Source organism: Barbus barbus (assembly GCF_936440315.1).
Source record: "Barbus barbus genome assembly, chromosome: 18".
Classification (NCBI taxonomy): Eukaryota; Metazoa; Chordata; class Actinopteri; order Cypriniformes; family Cyprinidae; genus Barbus; species Barbus barbus.
Window position 1 is genome coordinate 3,070,740 of NC_136746.1, and position 19,628 is coordinate 3,090,367.

At 38.0% G+C, this 19,628-nt stretch overlaps 1 protein-coding gene across 1 annotated transcript in view; it reads left to right on the top strand.

The window, feature by feature from the left end:
• The window catches only part of LOC306883957 (dystonin-like), a 174,814-nt gene that overhangs the window by 66,115 nt on the left and 89,071 nt on the right, over positions 1-19,628 (top strand). Inside the window, exons 9-19 of the mRNA XM_079439506.1 lie at positions 6,532-6,698; positions 7,899-8,011; positions 10,231-10,337; positions 11,199-11,318; positions 12,004-12,099; positions 12,206-12,333; positions 17,609-17,702; positions 18,208-18,362; positions 18,498-18,933; positions 19,127-19,255; positions 19,521-19,598. Of these exons, the coding sequence (XP_079295632.1) occupies positions 6,532-6,698; positions 7,899-8,011; positions 10,231-10,337; positions 11,199-11,318; positions 12,004-12,099; positions 12,206-12,333; positions 17,609-17,702; positions 18,208-18,362; positions 18,498-18,933; positions 19,127-19,255; positions 19,521-19,598 (1,623 nt within the window). The remainder of the gene's footprint in view (positions 1-6,531; positions 6,699-7,898; positions 8,012-10,230; positions 10,338-11,198; positions 11,319-12,003; positions 12,100-12,205; positions 12,334-17,608; positions 17,703-18,207; positions 18,363-18,497; positions 18,934-19,126; positions 19,256-19,520; positions 19,599-19,628) is intronic.

Sequence of the window (19,628 nt, forward strand, 5' to 3'; positions counted from 1 at the left end):
GAGCTGGAGTCAGCCTGGGGAAACTCAACACCAGCAGGGCTCCGGGGGTGGCTGTGTTTACACATCACATGAGGACTGTGACGTTTCCTCAGCTGTGACAGCAGTGCTAGTTTCTGTTGCTTGCTCGATCTATATAGTGTTTGTTCTGGAGGATCAGGGCAAAGGGTGCCGTTTCAAAGGTCACTGAGATTTCAGTGTGTTGGCAGCGTGAGAAGAAAGGGTCGGGCTGTGGAGCGAGGCCGGTTCAATACAGGAAGCAGAAGTTTGTTTGTTTGAGTCTCAGAGGGATTCATATCATCTGCTCCGCTTTGGATATTGGGACTATTCGTCTGACATCACCTCCGTAACCGAAGCACTTGCAGGGGAAAAGATGGCTGTTATTTCCTGGGATATGAAACTCTTGAACTTGCCGACCTTGTTTACAGCTGACAGGAAAAAGTGAAACTTTCTTGATGGGCAGCCTTGTTAGTATGAGCGAGTGCCATGGGTAATATGTGTGGATGTGTGCGGGGCTCTAAAGAGGAGTGTTATGTTGATCCCACGAAAGCTCCAATCAGCCCTGCACCAAAGGAGCTCAGTGGACGCCGGTACTTTCAAAGGAGGAAGAAGAGGAAATCCGCAGAGTTCAGTGCTACTGACTCTTTGAGAAGCCATGGAGTCGAGAGCTGTAGGAGTGATGACCTGGAGGATGTCACATCTGGTAGTAATTCCCTTAGTCAGGTTGGTACGTTGAACTCGGAGCAAGATGAGACTCCAAGGCCCAGGCAGCCCAGTATCAGCCATGGGGTCTATGTTGGAGAAGTCCCAGTTCTCCGAGGTAAAACTGGCAGAAGACCAGGTGTTCATCAGATGGATAAGGACAAAAGCAGGCCTACTGCGGAGCATAATCTACGTGGGGTCACCAAGAGCTCCAAAAGCATTGCCTCAAAGGATGGGCTCTTGGAAAAGAAACTCTTGCGGAGGCAGTTGAGGAGGGCGGTGAGTTTTGGTGCGGTGGAACATATGCTCCAGACACTGAGAGGAAAAAGCTCCTCGAGGAGCAGTGTGGAAAACATGGAGGGGTTCTCCAAAATTATATGGGACACTCAAGTGCACAGGAAGCGGAGGAGGGCCCACACTTGCTCGGGAGGCTTAGTTTCCCAGGCTACTTTGGAGACTGTCCAACAAGATCTTAAACATGCTTCTACTGAACACCAGGAGGTAATAGCAGCATCTGTAAACATGCGAGATGCCAAACGCTACAATTTGTGTAACATTACTTAAGAAATAATATCTGCAAAACATCATACACCCTTTACTCATGATACATGCCAGGTTTACTCCATGTTGTAATTGCCATAATTGCTAGATGACAACCTGTGACTTTGTAGTGGTCAGTCTGCGCAGGTCGGGGCTCTCAGAAAAGTCAGAGTTTACAAGTTGTTATTTTGAGTTCTACAAGAACGTAAATGATTTTAATCTCGTATTTATGGTAATTCTGATGTGAATATAGTTAAACAACAGCCTTGATTGCGTTATTGTTTAGGCCATTTAGGCCAACTATAATTACTTTTACTTTTTTGCATTTGGTAGACTCTTTTATCCCAAGTGACTGCATGCATTTGATCAGTTCTTGCATTCCTTGGGAATCAGGGACCGTGACACTATTAGTGCCATGCTCTCTACTAGTGTTGGGCGATATGCTCAATTTTAATATCGTTCTATCATCAGCCTGTGAAATCGCAGATACATGATATAGGGAATAGTACTGTGTTGCCCTGTGATGTAGCTAGTAACAGGTACTGTGTGCCATAGCTGTGACTATTTTAGCTATATTGACCCACCAGCATCTAGAAACTCTGAGAGTTTCATCTTGAGAGACATTGCAGTGGTTAGTCAGAGCTGACATATTTTGGTGTGTTTGGTTCTTGGTTTAATAGCTCAGTCTTTCCACACCCACAGTCTACACACCATGCGCTCTGCTGACTTCTCACAAGCTATAATTACACTGGCTGGCAGATTTTTTTGAGTTGACTTGAATGTCAGCACGTACATGTATTGTGCACTTAGGAAGCTGTGAATGATTACTAAGCTGTTGGTTTTAATATGTGTTGGTTTTAATTATTGATATCAGCAATTTAATTCTTGATATCAACAATTAAATTGTCACTAGTGACAATGATCATTTCTGATATCATGAATGTGATTGTTACTAGTAAGAAAGTCATTTTAGATATCAGAAATTATATTAATATCAGAAATGCATTTTCAGATATCAGAAATAACAAATGTAACGTGTTGCAATGCATTTACTGATATCAAGAATTCACATTTTTACTAGTAACAAAATAATTATTGATATCAACAAAGGCAGTTGATATCTGAAATTGCCCTTGCAACTAGTGAAAATAGAATTACTGATATCTTAACATTTGAACTAGTAAAAAACACTTTTAGAGATATCTACAAATGCCATTTTCACTAGTAAGAATATCTATGGTAATGAGTTCATGAATATTAATCCAAAATCCAAAGATGGCTGAAGAACGTCCATGCGCAGAAACGACTTCTTTATTTATTTGTTTTGTCACTGAAACATGAAATTATGACTGGATTTATTTATTTATTTTTTGTTAATGGTTTAAAAAAAAGGAATTTTATCCTGTTTCTTTTTATTGGCCACCAAGTCCTTCGGATAATTAAAAGAAAAATGAACAAGGCATTAATTTAGCCATAACATAAAAAATTACTTCATGTAATTTTTTCATGTTTACTTTTGGTTTCATTACTCTTTCTTCTAATACATCAAATAAAACATACAACCAAAATGAAAAATAAAACATAATAATGCATACAAAGTTTGAACGTTTTGCTGGATTTTAAAGTTTTAGAATTTTTTTTTTTTTAATATCGCTGTATTTAGGCTACATGGACGAGTTGTCATATTGTGTGCCCAAATTCGTGCCGGCGTTTGTCTTTGTTTAAAGGCAGGTGCGGATTTTTTATTTAATTTTTTTTACTGTACATTTTGATTATTTATTATAACACCGACACGTTTGATGAGCCGACATATTTGCACTCTCGGCTCGGATTTTCTTGACCATTGGGACCAAACGTGATATACAATGTAATATCCTTATACTTGCATTATTTTTAAATAACATGTTGTCCAGTTCTTGAAGTATCGGTGGACAAGATGAATGATAAAGTCTATTGAACCTCTATCTCATCTCTGTCTCGTTATGTTCAATGTTGCGTTAATGATAAGACATGAATAACAGTCTCTCAGTTGTAGTGGCTTCGGAGTGGAATGGACAACGATTTAATAAGAATTATGTAGTCTTGCCCATCTGGTTCATTCAACAAACATGTAATGCTCTATGAGCATACACTACGGTTATACACATTGATTGCATTTATTTTCAATAAAACTGTGGTGGGGGGTGTAGAGAGTAGGCTTAGAAGATTCCTTATTCTGTTACTGGCTCCCTCTAGTGGATAATATTAATATCACAGCCTTCATCTTCCAGTTGAAACGGCTGATAGTTTAGAATTTGATTTGGCAGCGGCTATTTGAATTCAGTGAATACAATGAATTCTAATTACACTAAGTGAAAATAGCATATTTTCTTAGCAATAGGTTATATTTACACTATTTAATAATAGTAATATTTTCTTGTAGTAATAGTTGTTTGATGCAAATAGTGGGCGATATCTGCACCTCAGTATTGTAGTAGGCTACATTATAAAACAGTATACAATAATTGTCAGGGTTGGGTGCAGGGATAGAGCAAGGACTCAAATGCAGGAGGAAAATTTGGGCTTTATTAATAATAAAATAAAATAAACAACAAAAACTACCCCTAGGGGAAAACAGACTGGCAAGGCAGGACAAGGCAGGACAAGGCAGGGCAGGGCAAGGCAAGGCAGGGCAAGGCAGGGCAGGGCAGGGCAGGGCAGGGCAGGGCAGGGCAGGGCAGGGCAGGGCAAGGCAAGGCAAGGCAGGGCAAGGCAAGGCAAGGCAAGGCAGGGCAGGGCAGGGCAAGGACAGGACTTCACACCGGGTAAAGACGACGACGAACTGGCACAGGACTGCAAACACAAGGAGATTATAAAGGGAGCAAATGAGGAGGGTAACGAGAAAACATAGGTGGGGCAAATTAACCAATAATCAGGATACAAGGTGGGTGGGGTCAAGACAATTTGCATGAGAGCACATGGCACATAGAACTAAACAAGACAAGCCATGTGCTCACACAAAAACAAACATGAAAGCACGCAGCCAGTGAAAAAACACACAAGCTGCGTGCAACACAGAGCAAAACAAGAAAGCACGCGGCCGAAACCCAAACCGCGTGCCAAACAAAACACACACACACAGAGAACAGAGCAGCGCACGGCCCGAGCGAACTCGAAATCGCACGCTCCCACAGCGAGAACAAACCTGGAGCGTGAGTGTCCGAACCCCGACACGAAACCAGAACTGAGTCTGAACAAGACAGGAGTGCCGGGATCCGAAGACCACGCCCCAACATGAAACAGAGCACGCAGACGAGAGAGCGCGCAGCTCGAGCACACTTGAAGCCGCACGCTCACCAGAAAACAAGACAAGAAGGGAGTGTCAGGGCTCCGTCACAAAACCATGAATAAACTAGACCGAAGTGACAGAACCCTGACAATAATAACGTATTGAGTGTAAATTATAATTTGTATTAAGATTATTAACTGGATGCCGCCCCTACAACTAACCCTACCCTTAACCAATAATCACGTTATTTTCCATTCAGTTATTTTCCATTATTTCCAAAATTTTTACTGAAAATAAATGCCTTTCCGATGTGATACGGGATGTGAAAAGAGAGTAGAGTGAGTTCGGTAGAAGACGGAATCGAACCCAAGTCGATCGCGTCAAAAAGCAACTGCTCTGTTTTACTACCTGCGCCACTGAAACTAACAGCGTTCGAAAGTTTTTTGTAGTATTCTAACCCTACGACACGTTGGTAGGCGGAGTTATTGTAAGTAGCCTCTGCCTAAATGAAAACAAGATAATTATTAAAAATAGCCTACAGGAGCGTTTTATTTTCATGAGAGGGCAATCGAATGTGCCGTTCTCTTTTGGGCTCTGTACCTTGTCGTCTATCCGCCATAAACCTTCATAAAGGGCGGCACTCGTCATAAATTATGCACATATCCAAAAAGGAATTCCTGACATCAACAATACATATGTTTAAATGTTAAAAGGGCGACAAGACTATTACAGATATAAAAAATGCATTTCTTACTAGTTACAATTCTAAATGCACATATCACCTTTGTATTTCTTACTAGTAGAAATATAATTTTTGATATCAATAATTACATTTTTACTAGTAAAAAGGTCTATTCTTGATATCATCAATTGAATTCTTGATATCAACAATTTAATTGTCACTAGTGACAATGTTCATTTCTGATATCAAGAATTAAATTGGTGATATCAAGATTTAAATTGTTGATATCAGAAATACATTTTCAGATATCAGAAATGAACATTGTCACTAGTGACAATTAAATTGTTGATATCAAGAATTCAATTGATGATATCAAGAATAGACCTTTTTACTAGTAAGAATTGCATTTCTGAGATGTGAAATTGGAATTTCAACTTCAATTTCAAATTTCTTGATATCAACAATTGATTTTGAATGGCAGCCTATGGTGACATTTAACTAGTGAAAATACAATTACAGATATCAACAATTTTATTCTTGATATCAACAATTAGCAGTTTAACTAGTGAAAATGTCATTGTTGATATGAAGAATTAACATTGTCACTAGTAGAAATATAATTCCTGATATCAAGAATTAGCATTTTAACTAGTAAAAACTGAATTGTTGATATGAAGAATTCATATGCTGAGAAGGAATAAAAGTCAACATGGCTTGCCATACACTGCTTGCTCACAAGTGATCATATTTTTATTATGGAGTGGCTATTGGCACCCAGGTGTAAATACTTGCACTTAAATAGTCTTGTTGAATTGCAGTGGGTGTAGCAGATAAGGAAGACATCCAAAATGCGCAATATAATAAATACTATAGCTTTTATTATATTTATATGCAATGTTATTATACGATAGACTGCATTTGTTACTACACATGATGCAAATACATATCTGCTATGTGCTACACTGGGGTGCAGAAAGTCTTTATATTACTGCTGTGAGGATCTCTTTTTAAAATGACATTCTTGCAATTTTCACATGTATTTACATAGAGGTGAAATAATTATAATAAAAACAGTTAATGAATTTTCTGTATGTACACGAGAAATGTATATTTATTCATTCTTTATTCTAAACTCTTGAATTTACATTATGATAAAAACTACATTAATTTAAAGAGAGTGCAATTCTTTTAAGAAAAGGTGTGATTCTGCTATATAACAGTTATTTTTAAATCAATTTAAAAATTGTTACAAAATGACCATTTCTTTACACAGTTTTAAATAAGACAAGGTTTGAAAAGAAGACTCTTATATGTTATAACAGATGTTATTTCCTGCCTGCAGATCTCGGACATCCACGTGACAGGAGAGTCCGAGGACATGACAGCTAAGGAGAGACTTCTGCTGTGGTCCAAGCAGATGACCGAAGGCTATGTAGGCGTCCGCTGTGACAACTTCACTACCTCGTGGAGGGATGGACGACTGTTCAATGCTATTATTCATAAGTACAGGTAACAGCTCAGCAATGTTCATTTCCCCAAAAAATTCCATGTCCAAATATGCATGATTGTGTAAGTAATGTTTTTTTTTGGGTAAACTATGTTAAGCTGTCTTATTTGTATTTGTATGTATATAAACACATAGGCTCTGTTTAAAAACTTAGTGAGTTGTCTTGCTGTCTACTGTCTTCACATCCAGTAAAGACAACATTATGTCAAAATTACTGTTTATGGTTCCTCAGTTCACGCTATTTTAAAGAAATACAAATCTTTCATAGAAAATGTAAAAACTTCAGTTAATGTTTTGTCATCTAGCCCCCCCCTTTAAACACCTGTCGTATAGGGCCAACTTACACTTGTAAATGTTAAAGAAATAAAGATGTGAGGGAGTGTTATAGTCATAACTGTATATCTGGTTTGAGAAAGTACATGCAGTGACACATGTAAATAGGTACTTTTCACCATCCAGTCAATTACAGATGGAGAACACTAAGTCTTTCCCTAATTTCTTTAAAATCCTGTTTCACTCCGAAATAAATTATTGCATCATAGACGCGACATGGGTTACGAGCGATGTTTCAGAGCTTTACTGTACATGCACATATAGCTTTATTTCTCATCTCTGTTCTTAGAATGATCTGTTGTGCTATTGTAGTCATAACCTGCTCTTTATTGTTTGATGAAATGTCTTTTTTCCTAACAGACAGTTTTCAGATGACCTCGATTCGAAATATTTACTTTTTTGTGCAAAGATATTTCTAGCCATGACTGTTCCTGTCAGTCGGGGGTTTAGTAATGAGTTAATAATGATCCTTATGAGTGAATCTCACGAACCCATGGCTGGCTCATATTTGACCCTAGAAAGAAATCCTATTTTTCCTGAAGAAAACGAAGCCTGTTTTGGGGGCTGGTAAGATAGCTGTCCTAAAGTAGACTTCATTTCCTCAATGCTAAATGTAATTGTTCCTTATATGCTCTTTATATGAATAATGTCCCTTGATTAAGTCTTTGACACAGTCCTGACATTGATTTCCTCTGGGGATTTACACAAACCTAGTGTTACTCCAGAGTCAGTTTGAGTAAATGAAAATGTCTGTCATCATCAATCAAACACTTTTTGATTAAAGCAAGATCTTATCTGACACTGAAAGATATCAGACATGCAGAGACTGTGGAATAAGATTGTATTGTCACGGTTCTGTCTTAATTCAGGCCCGACCTGGTCGATATGAGCAGAGTATCAACACAAAGTAGCAGATCCAACCTAGAGCAAGCGTTTGGTGTGGCCGAACAGCTTGGTGTGGCCCGACTGCTGGACCCAGAGGGTGAGTTTCAGCGCCAAACTAATGTCCTCATCCATGTTACGTCATTAGGCATTATTATATTGTCAAAATCAAAGTTTATTGGTTGCACATATGTAAACTGTATTAAAAAACTATTTATCAGTTATTTATTGTTAACATTTAACTAAATTTTTTTAAGCATGGATTAAATAAAATTATATTTTTTTTGTGGCAACATCATCCACCATTCATCCTGCATTCATTGATTGGCTACCCCTGTTGAAAAAAAAACAGCATATGTTTTGAAGCATGACTGCTTGTTTGAGTTGGTTTAAGCTGGTCCTTAGCTGGTTGCTTAGGACCAGCTTAAAGGGGACCTATTATGACCCTTTTTACAAGATGTAAAATAAGTCTCTGATGTCCCCAGAGCATATATGTGAAGTTTTAGCTCAATATACCCCACAGATACATTTTTACAGCTTGTTAAAATTGCCACTTTTAGGGACCAAGCCAAAACGCGCTGTTTTGAGTGTGTTGCTTTAAATGCGAGTGAGCTGTTTCTCCTGGAGAAGAGGGCAGAGCTTCAAGAGCTCCAGCTCCACATTAGCAATGCTAGCCTTTGCAAATAAACATTTCACTATTAATACAATCCTGTTATCTTTACAGAAAACGTACTCGGTTTCAAAGTCAGTCATCTGATTGTACTGTGTATAATAAAGTGGCGTTTATTAATTACACAGACGGGGAGCAACGTAGCTGGTCTCATGATATCACAAACTTTATAAGTCCCTCTTCTGATTATGAGCTCGATAACTTCAAGCGATCGACTCACATTGCTTTCATTTGCAACTTTTAACTACCACATTCCTATTCACAATCATTCAGATAGCACGTGAAGGCAGCATCAGTGAAAACACACACGAGACAATGATAGCTTTAGCAATAAGCCTTACAGAGAGCCAAGAAGCTCTTTCAGAAAGACAATTTGGAAAACAAACGCATGAAACTTTGTCTGGAGCTGACGTTCGTGCACGAAGTGTTGGTATTGATTCCTAAACATTTAGGGGACTTTACCGATTTTTTCCGGGATATTTCCTTTGAAAATGAAATTTAACTACAGTGTCCTCGGCTCAGATGGGGGGAGATTATGGAGATTATATATCTCCAGTAATGGTGGACCGCAGTGTCTCACTCAGGGCTGTGTTTATGCTAATAGAGCAGAGAGCGTCACAAATGGGCAGGATTTTTCCCCTCAGTGACGTGAACAGAGGGAGAATCTGAAACAGCTCTTTTTGAGATGTTTAGTTTTATTAAAAAATTAGGATTTTTAACATTATAGGTATAAATCCTCATTTTTTAATAAAACCAACTAATTTTTTAATAAAACTAAACATCTCAAAAAGAGCTGTTTCAGATTCTCCCTCTGTTCACGTCACTGAGGGGAAAAATCCTATATATATATATATATATAGTATTATAGTATAATTAGGCTATATAGTATTATTTTCACACACTGCGACCACACAACTGTGTTCAAACACCTTATAAAAGTGATTTTTGCATAATAGGTCCCCTTTAAACCAGCTCATGACCAGTTAAGCACCAGCTCAAACCAGCAGCCATGCTTCAAAACATACCTAACCAGCATATGCTATTTTTTTCAACAGGGACCTCAACTGCCCATACTCTTCTATCGATGTCCTCTCCTTTTTCACCTCTGCTCTGCTTTCTTTCATATGTCATTAGAAAACAAGTTCATCATCATTATGCCACCGTTTTCTCATTAAAAAACTGACAAAAATGACACCATAGAGTATTTTTTTTTCTTTTGGTGATGTGCGAGACTCTTGGGATGCAATTGTTGTCTCAGAATGAGAATGAGCTGCTAGTTAACACAGCTCTCCTAAATGTCTGAAGTGACCGGTCATTGATTCAGCTTTGACGTGTTGTTTTGTGGTGCAGCACAACTGGTTCCTCTGTACAGTGAGTCACCAGAGCTGCGTGAATGTCAGATATTTCACCTGGCAGTTTCACATTATTTCATGGTCATTTGTAAAACAACACTGGGATCTAAGAATAGTATCGAATGGCCAATGCCCAACACTATCCTCAGCAGACTAAACAGTGAATTCAACACTTAATAAAACTGTAAACTGTCTGTAATGGATTTTTAGGTTACAGGAATTATTATTTGTTGCAAAACTGTTCAATGTTTTATAATTTTGCATTCTAACTAACCAAATGCTTGTCCATTCGAGCAGATGTGGACGTGTCATCTCCCGATGAGAAGTCTGTTATTACTTACGTATCAACGTTATACGACGTCTTCCCGAAAGTACCAGATGGTATGGAGGGCATCAGTGCAAATGTAAGTACTTTAACACAACAAAAAAATCAATGTACTTTAAACCTCAATTTGACATTTTGAGGTCAAAAAAACAAAGTGCACTTTCTGAAATTGTACTTAAGACATGAAATTGTGCTCTCTTTAAGTTCACTCAAGTGGCTTTTTATTAGATTAGTATTATATTATCTGCAAGTACTATACAAATGTATATGTAATACAATTAAGCACACTTCTTTCTCACAAGTGTTGCACTGAAAACAGTGCAAATACAAATCACTTAAAGGGATCTGTGTTAAATGTAAGCTCTAGTAAAGCATGTCTAGTCTCTTTCACCTGTCTGTGACTGAAACACAAAAAATATGCTGATTTCATCCATAACTGTTCTCTGAGGATACTCAGGCTGATAGCACATAAGCATCTCAAGGATGATATTAGCTACCTGGCTTGCTGTAGTCAGGTTTTAGCTCGGTTGCTTGGTCTATGGCAAATAAACAGTGTGTCTACATTTTCACATTACATAAGCATTCCATGTTTCTTGGAAGAGTTGGAGGCTTGTTATGCAGGAAAGTTGGAAACTCCTAAGGAATCTGTTGAATCTTTGGGGTCATTCCCAGAACATAATTCTGCTTGAGGAAGAGTATTAAGTGTGTATGCTGGTTTCCATTTAAGACATATTGACCTTGAATCCAACATGCTTGCAATTCTTGAATAAATGAACAAATGAATAAGATATTAAAGAAATACTTTTAGAAAGCCAAGAAGTGACCTATAAATCAAGAAGTCCTATAGATTTATCCTATATTGTTGGAATCATGCCTGTGTTTACATTTTTCTTACATGAAATATGTAGATCTTAACCAAAAGTTGATGTTCCTGAAACAGGATGTGGACATTAAATGGGTTGAATACCAGAACATGGTGAAGTACCTCAGCCAGTGGATCAAACACAATATGACTGTTATGTCAGACAGAAATTTCCCCAGCAATCCTGTGGAGCTTAAGGTGAGAGATGCCTCACACTTTCATATTGCTGTTAAGAATGTAAGTACATATTACTTGGTGGGTTTCCGGAATAGCTAGTTGATTTTTTTTCATGCAGTTATGTAAATAATGTAAATTGTATGTGAACATACAATTTTTTTTTACATAAAAAAGAAATCCTTAAACCAGACCATATATTTATGCAAAACTTAATGTTCTTTTTTTTATTATTTGGAAGTAAGCGAAATGGCCCAGACAGTAGCTTGCACAATTTGCAGGTTTGGAGAGACATGAAGGGAGTTTTGAAGTGAACTATTCCTGGACCAGTTTTTCATTTTGATTTATGAAAGGGCAGATATATCTTAAGTAATGACTTGTCAAATATCAGACATTTACAGATGCGCTTTTTCAGCGATCAGCAGGTGCTGAGACTTTTCTGATAATCGTGAACATTAAGCATGGCTTAGTCTATGGCAGCCTGAGGCAGATTAGCGGTACTGGCTCAGAGGATTTCCATGGCAAATAGGTAGCGTCCCACTCGTAAAAACTATTAAAGCCTCTTTAAAGACCTGAAGAGCAGCTCTATCTTTCTCATTGAGCAGAAGCACAGAGTACAGGTGTTCTGCGCTCATAACTCGACTGGCTATGTGGTCTGATGGATAGAAATCTTTTTTTTTGTCAGAACTAACCCTTTTTAACTTTACAGGCACTTTATACGCAGTATCTACAGTTTAAAGAGAATGAAATACCACCAAAAGAAAATGAAAAGGCCAAAATCAAGCATCTCTACAAAATGCTAGAGGTTTGTCTTTCGTTTCATTTTATTTTTAATTTTTTTTATAAATACTTTTTAGATGTACGTGACACATGTAGGGGTGTCTTAAACTCTGTTGTATGTTGGGAGCTAGGTGTGGATAGAGTTCGGTCGCATCCAGCTCCCTCAAGGTTACCATCCTAATGACGTGGAGAAGGAATGGGGCAAGCTGATCGTGGCCATGCTGGAGAGAGAGAAGAGCCTGAGGCCTGAAGTGGATAGGTATGATAAGATGATTTACACACGCTATCTCTCCATCGCTATTTCTTAATGAAAGAATATGGGTGTGGATTACATGCATTCCATTGAGGAATTCACTTGACATTTTTGACATTTACATTTTATATATATATATTTTTGGTATCATGTCAAACTAGCAACAATACAACATTTTTAATTTTGAGGTTTTTAGAACTAGAATATTTATAAGGGTTAACTCAACTCTTGTGAGGTTGAACTGATTTTAAAGTGATTTTTTTATATCTTTTATGTAGGGCTGGACGATTAATCAAAAAGAGATCGAAACCGAAATTCAGAACCTCTAACGAATGTCATTTTCCCATGTTGCTTAGTTGTTTTTTTTAATCCTATCAGTACTTTCCCATTAAAAACATACTACCGCGTTATACGGACACGTAACCGTTGCGCTTGCATGTTGTGATTTAAAAGATACACGCAGCGCCGTTCATCCATGTCTGTTCCAAAACAGTGGACCAATCAGAAGACCCCGGAGGTGGGGCAAGCGTTTGTTTACAGTAGCATTCCTGAGCGCTGCGTCTCGCAGTTTTAGACACAAATACGTGTTCTGTGTGAACAGCCAGTAAGAACCTAGAGTATATGCATATAGAGTGACAGGACAAGATCAATCAGATTGTGCCATGCTTTTTCTCTTAATCAGCAGTGTTCTATTTGCATACATTCATTATTTAAAACATTTGTTTTTCAGGAGATGCAAGCTATTATTTTCTACTTTTCACATTGTATTTTTTTTAATAATATTAATTTGCAAGAGATACAAGTTATTTTCAGCTTTTTGCATGCCAATATTTAAAATGTATTTTGTATTTTGCAAGAGATGCTGGTTATTGTCTACTTTGACATGGCAATATTCATCTATATTATTTGCAAAAAATGAAAGTTATTTTCTTTTTTTTTTAGGAAACTTGCATTTTACAGTAAAACTAAAATGTGACTTTTCTCAAAAGATGTCTTCATTTCAAGCAAGCTTTGATTTGAATTGTTTGAAATATTCAACAAATAACCATACATAGTTTGTATCATTCAATTATTTTCAAATCACAAAGACAAGAAATGCACTCTTTCATTAGAAATAAAATACCCCAAATTTAATTGTGAAGTATTTTTACACTACAACCCTTTAATGAGCTATGAGGGCAAAAAAAGAATAAAATAAATTGTAAAAAAAATAATTTAATTAAAATAATCGTAATCGAGGTACAGTGTTCAATTAATCAAGCTTTTTATTTTCGGTCAAATCGCCCCCCAGCCCTACTTATATGTGAAGAAGTTCAAAGTGTCCATGGCAGTGATTTGATTAAAAGTGTTTTCACTTAAAAATGTCCACTAAAGTACTTCTGCATATCTCAGCCAAATGTACAGTGACACATTATATGTGATCCTGGAGCACAAAAGCAGTCTTAAGTCATTGGGGTATATTTGTAGCAGTAGCCAACAAATCATTCTATGGGTCAAAATTATCGATTTTTCTTTCTTTTAAGATCATGTTCCATGAAGATATTTTGTCAATTTCCTGCCGTAAATATATCAAAACTGAATTGCTAAGGACTTTATTTGGACAACTTTAAGGGCGATTTCCTCAGTATTTAGATTTTTTTTTTTTGCAACCTCAGATTCCAGAGGTATCTCGGCCAAATATTGTCCTATCCTAACAAACCATACATTAATGGAAAGCTTATTTATTCAACTTACAGATGATGTATAAATCTCAATTTAAAAAAAAAATGGACCCTTATGACTGTTTTTGTGATCCAGTGTCACATACAGTCAGGTCCATAAATATTGGGACATCGACACCATTATACATTTTTTGGCTCTATACACCACCACAATGGATTTCAAATGAAACGACCAAGATGTGCTTTAACTGCAGACTGTCAGCTTTAATTTGAGGGTATTTACATCCAAATCAGGTGAACGGTGTAGGAATTACAACAGTTTGCATATGTGCCTCCCACTTGTTAAGGGACCAAAAGTAATGGGACAATTGGCTTCTCAGCTGTTCCATGGCCAGGTGTGTGTTATTCCCTCATTATCCCAATTACAATGAGCAGATAAAAGGTCCAGAGTTCATTTCAAGTGTGCTATTTGCATTTGGAATCTGTTGCTGTCAACTGTCAAGATGAGATCCAAAGAGCTGTCACTATCAGTGAAGCAAGCCATCGTTAGGCTGAAAAAACAAAACAAACCCATCAGAGAGATAGCAAAAACATTAGGCGTGGCCAAAACAACTGTTTGGAACATTCTTAAAAAGAAGGAACGCACCGGTGAGCTCAGCAACACCAAAAGACCCGGAAGACCACAGAAAACAACTGTGGTGGATGACCGAAGAATTCTTTCCCTGGTGAAGAAAACACCCTTCACAACAGTTGGCCAGATCAAGAACACTCTCCAGGAGGTAGGTGTATGTCTGTCAAAGTCAACAATCAAGAGAAGACTTCAACAGAGTGAATACAGAGGGTTCACCACAAGATGTAAACCATTGGTGAGCCTCAAAAACAGGAAGGCCAGATTAGAGTTTGCCAAACGACATCTAAAAAAGCCTTCACAGTTCTGGAACAACATCCTATGGACAGATGAGACCAAGATCAACTTGTACCAGAGTGATGGGAAGAGAAGAGTATGGAGAAGGAAAGGAACTGCTCATGATCCTAAGCATACCACCTCATCAGTGAAGCATGGTGGTGGTAGTGTCATGGCGTGGGCATGTATGGCTGCCAGTGGAACTGGTTCTCTTGTATTTATTGATGATGTGACTGCTGACAAAAGCAGCAGGATGAATTCCGAAGTGTTTCCGGCAATATTATCTGCTCATATTCAGCCAAATGCTTCAGAACTCACTGGACGGCACTTCACAGTGCAGATGGACAATGACCCAAAGCATACTGCAAAAGCAACCAAAGAGTTTTTGAAGGGAAAGAAGTGGACTGTTATGCAATGGCCAAGTCAATCACCTGACCTGAATCCGATTGAGCATGCATTTCACTTGCTGAAGACAAAACTGAAGGGAAAATGCCCCAAGAACAAGCAGGAACTGAAGACGGTTGCAGTAGAGGCCTGGCAGAGCATCACCAGGGATGAAACCCAGCGTCTGGTGATGTCTATGCGTTCCAGACTTCAGGCTGTAATTGACTACAAAGGATTTGCAACCAAGTATTAAAAAGTGAAAGTTTGATTTATGATTATTATTCTGTCCCATTACTTTTGGTCCCTTAACAAGTGGGAGGCACATATGCAAACTGTTGTAATTCCTACACCGTTCACCTGATTTGGATGTAAATACCCTCAAATTAAAGCTGACAGTCTGCAGTTAAAGCACATCTTGTTCGTTTCATTTGAAATCCATTGTGGTGGTGTATAGAGCCCAAAAAAAATTCTCAAGCAATATTTATAATACCAATATTTCTATGCAGAGTTCTTAAAAGAGGTTCTTATTTATGGAGGCTTCTTGAAAGCGTGAAATTAGCTTAAATCTGGTCAGCCCTGCACCAGCCAAGCAACTGTCATTGAGATGAACATGAATGCTATTGATAGCTTACTCTATGGAGCAGCTTGCTATATGCCGTTCTCCTGAAAAGTGTAAACACTGCACTGCTGTCAAAACACTGCTTTGTTTGTTTGAGCATCCCAACCAATTCAATATAGCAACCGATGGGGCGCAACAAATGGTGCGAGTTTGGTGGCAGGATATCTGCTCAATATATCTGCTATCGGATCAGTTGGAGATGAGAGAGTGTTCTGTAAATATAAAAACAGTCATTGGACTCAACTATTGTGTCAATCATTTATAAATCCATTCTTATGTAAATTGTGAAATAATGTATTGAAATGACAATTTGCACTGAAATTAGTTATGTTTCATGCATTGGGGCCATTATGTTCATGAGTTCTGTTTGATGCTTGTTCACACATTTCTCTTTCGGTGTCTTAGTAAAAATGTATGTAGGTAATTATTTAGGGTTAAAATCACCCTTACATGCATTTCAAATATATGTCAAAGATATATATTGAAAAAGACTGATATATCATATTTTTGTTATGTTGCCAGGAGAGCGTTTTTTTTCCTGCACAGAAATGACTGTCACACCTGTGCAGTTCACAGTTGTTACTCATAATGTTTAGGTAAAAACATGGTGTTGGAAATTACCTGGAAATATATGGAAATCACTCATGCTTTTTATATTTATTAGCAGTTTTATGTACATATGATTATATGTGACCCTGGACCTCAAAACCAGTTATAAGGGTAACATTTTTAAAATTAAGATTTATACACCTCCTGAAAGCTGAATAAATATAATAAAAATAATTTCCATTGATGTATGGTTTGTTAGGATCGGACAATATTAGGATACAACTATTTGAAAATCTGGAATCTGAGGGTGCAAAAAAATCTAAATATTGAGAAAATCTCCTTTAAAGTTGTTCAAATTAAGTTCTTAGCAATGCATATTACTAATCAAAAATTAAGTTTTGATATTTACGGTTGGAAATTTTTTAAATATCTTCATAGAACATGATCTTTACTTAATGATTTTGAAATTAGTTTTGGCATAAAAGGAAAATCAATCATTTTGACCCATGCAATGTATTGTTGGCTATTGCTACAAATATACCTGTGCTACTGATGACTGCTTTTGTGCTCCAGGGTCACATATACTAACAGCACTACCATCAATGCTGTGAAATGGTGAAATGGCTGTTAAGGAGGGAGAGGAATGTGTTGTGTGGTGTAACACACACCCGTCTCTCAGCCTAACTGTCTGAACCTGTGCTGGATCATCTGTCTCACATGAAAAGCAACGCTCAGTGTTTTACCTGGGGCTGGTGCTGCTGTGGGCTGGCTTTTCTGCGAGCCTATAAATAGCAGCAGCTGGAAGCAGGTGCAGTCAGAAGGGCTGTGTGCACGGGTCCGGGACCGTAGATGGCCGCTGGGCTCTCTGCTGCTGATGGAGGGGTGGTAAACGTTAGTCTGTTATGATGAACAGCAACCTGGTGTACTGCAGTAGCACCTCATCAGTGAGTGACAGCACACTGACCAGCCTGGGCTCGGCTGAAAACCTGCTCTCCGGAGCACTCGAGCCTCTGTCCAGCACACCGCTTTATCTCAATAACTACTCTGTGTATGGACCCAGGTGAGGGAGCCAAACACGCTTCAGGGAGGTTGTGCTTTCCTCTGCAAAATTCTGTACAAAACGTGTCCTGATGTTTGATTGGTACCTGTCTTTTGTTTTCATAGACTTGAAATGCTGCAGCAGATTGCAAACAGAGTTCAGCGAGACTGTGTAGCCGGAGAGGACAAATTAGCATTAGCTCGGACAGCTCTGCAGTCGGTGAGTTCCTTACCAATATTTTGTCTTAATTTCCAGCAATTATCAGATTTCATTTTGATTATCAGAAATGTTATTTATTTGATAAGTAAAACTTCATACCATGTAAAGGCCTTTTCAGAGAATGTGCATATATATATATATATATATTATATATTATACACACACACACACACACACACACACACATTTGCTTTAACAAACAAAATTGAGTGAGGTTTACACAGGTTTACACAATTTTGTTAAATAATTATTACTTAAGGATGTATACATACATACATAGACACACACACACACACACACACACACACACACACTCACACACACACACACACACACACACATATATAAATGGATGTTTATATATTTTACTGGAAAACAATACAGTATACTTAAAAAAAAATTATATATATATTTTATATATATTATTATAAAAAAAAAAGTTTTGAAGCTGCAAATGTCTTTTTATTACACTGAAAATAAAAGTGAAAATGAATATATCCTCTAGGATGCGAAACGGTTGGAATCAGGAATCCAGTTTCAGAATGAAGCAGAAATTGCTGGTTACCTTCTGGAGTGTGAGAATTTATTGAGGCAGCAAGTGGTGGATATTCAGCTTTTACTGGACGGGAAATTCTACTTGGCTGATCAGCTCGTTCAGAGGTCAGAAAGTCATTGACTGAACTTAATGATTTTTTTTCTCTTTAATAATGGAGGCATTCTCAAAATGAGCAATAGAAATAGTTTACCTTCACTGTATTTGAATGCTAAAATCTCCTCGATCTCTGTGGTCCTCAGGGTATCTAAGCTCCGTGACGATCTGCTGGCTTTGAGAACAGAGTGTTCAACCGTCTACAGCAAAGGACGCACGCTGACCTCAGAACAGACCAAGATGATGATCTCTGGCATCACGCAGAGTTTGAACTCAAACTTTCCCCCAAACTTCAGTGCCGGACTGTCTCCTGCGCTCACTCACGGAGGCCTGGTCACAGCGGGCGGCAGCCCTGCGATGAGCCCGGCCATGACACCCAGCATGCAGCCTGCCTCGGTCCAGACTTACCTCAGCGGCAGAGGAGGAGGAGGAGGCATGGAGCCCGGGGCCCTTCAGCAGCTCAAACACACGCAGATCCGCAAGCCCATGCTCAAATCCTCATTCCTGGATCCGAACTTGACCGAGGATGAGGTTAATATGAAGTTTGTGCAGGATCTGCTTAACTGGCTTGAGGAAATGCAGGTATGTTTAAGACTTCAGATTCTTGTAATCTTTCATGCTTCTAGTGCACTGCAAAATTCATTCTTAACTACTTTTGTTCATTTGTATTCATGTTTTACATTTTGAACAAACAATCTTGTTTTCTACATTATTTTAATTATTAAAAATGAGTGAGTGATGCAGGTTTTTTCCCTGATCGTTTTGTCTCTGAAAGGTTCAGCTTGATCAAGCAGAATGGGGATCTGATCTGCCAAGTGTTGAATCAAATTTAGGGAATCATAAAGATTTTCACAAAGCCATCGAAGAATTCCAGATAAGCATTAAAGAAGCCAAAATGAGTGAGGTAATACACATCATTTCATATTTTTAAATAAATAAAAAATATACTTATAAACCCAGAATATGTTTAGAGTGTTAAATACAGTTTTGTTCATACACAATTTAAAAATCCTAAATTCGAGGCTAAATTTGCTGAAAATCTGTGAACAATCAAAACTCAAAATTGGGTTTGGGTAATCTGTTCCTTTAAAATGACATGTATTCCAACAAATAATTGTCTTAGAAATATAAACACAAACATGTCTGACTTTCCCGTGTCACTCCCACAGATTCAGATGACCCAGCCATTGAAGCAGAGTTACTCTGAGAAGCTGAATAAGTTAGAAAGCCAGTACGGGAGGCTGCTGGTAAAGGAGCTTTGTAAAGATCTGCTTTTA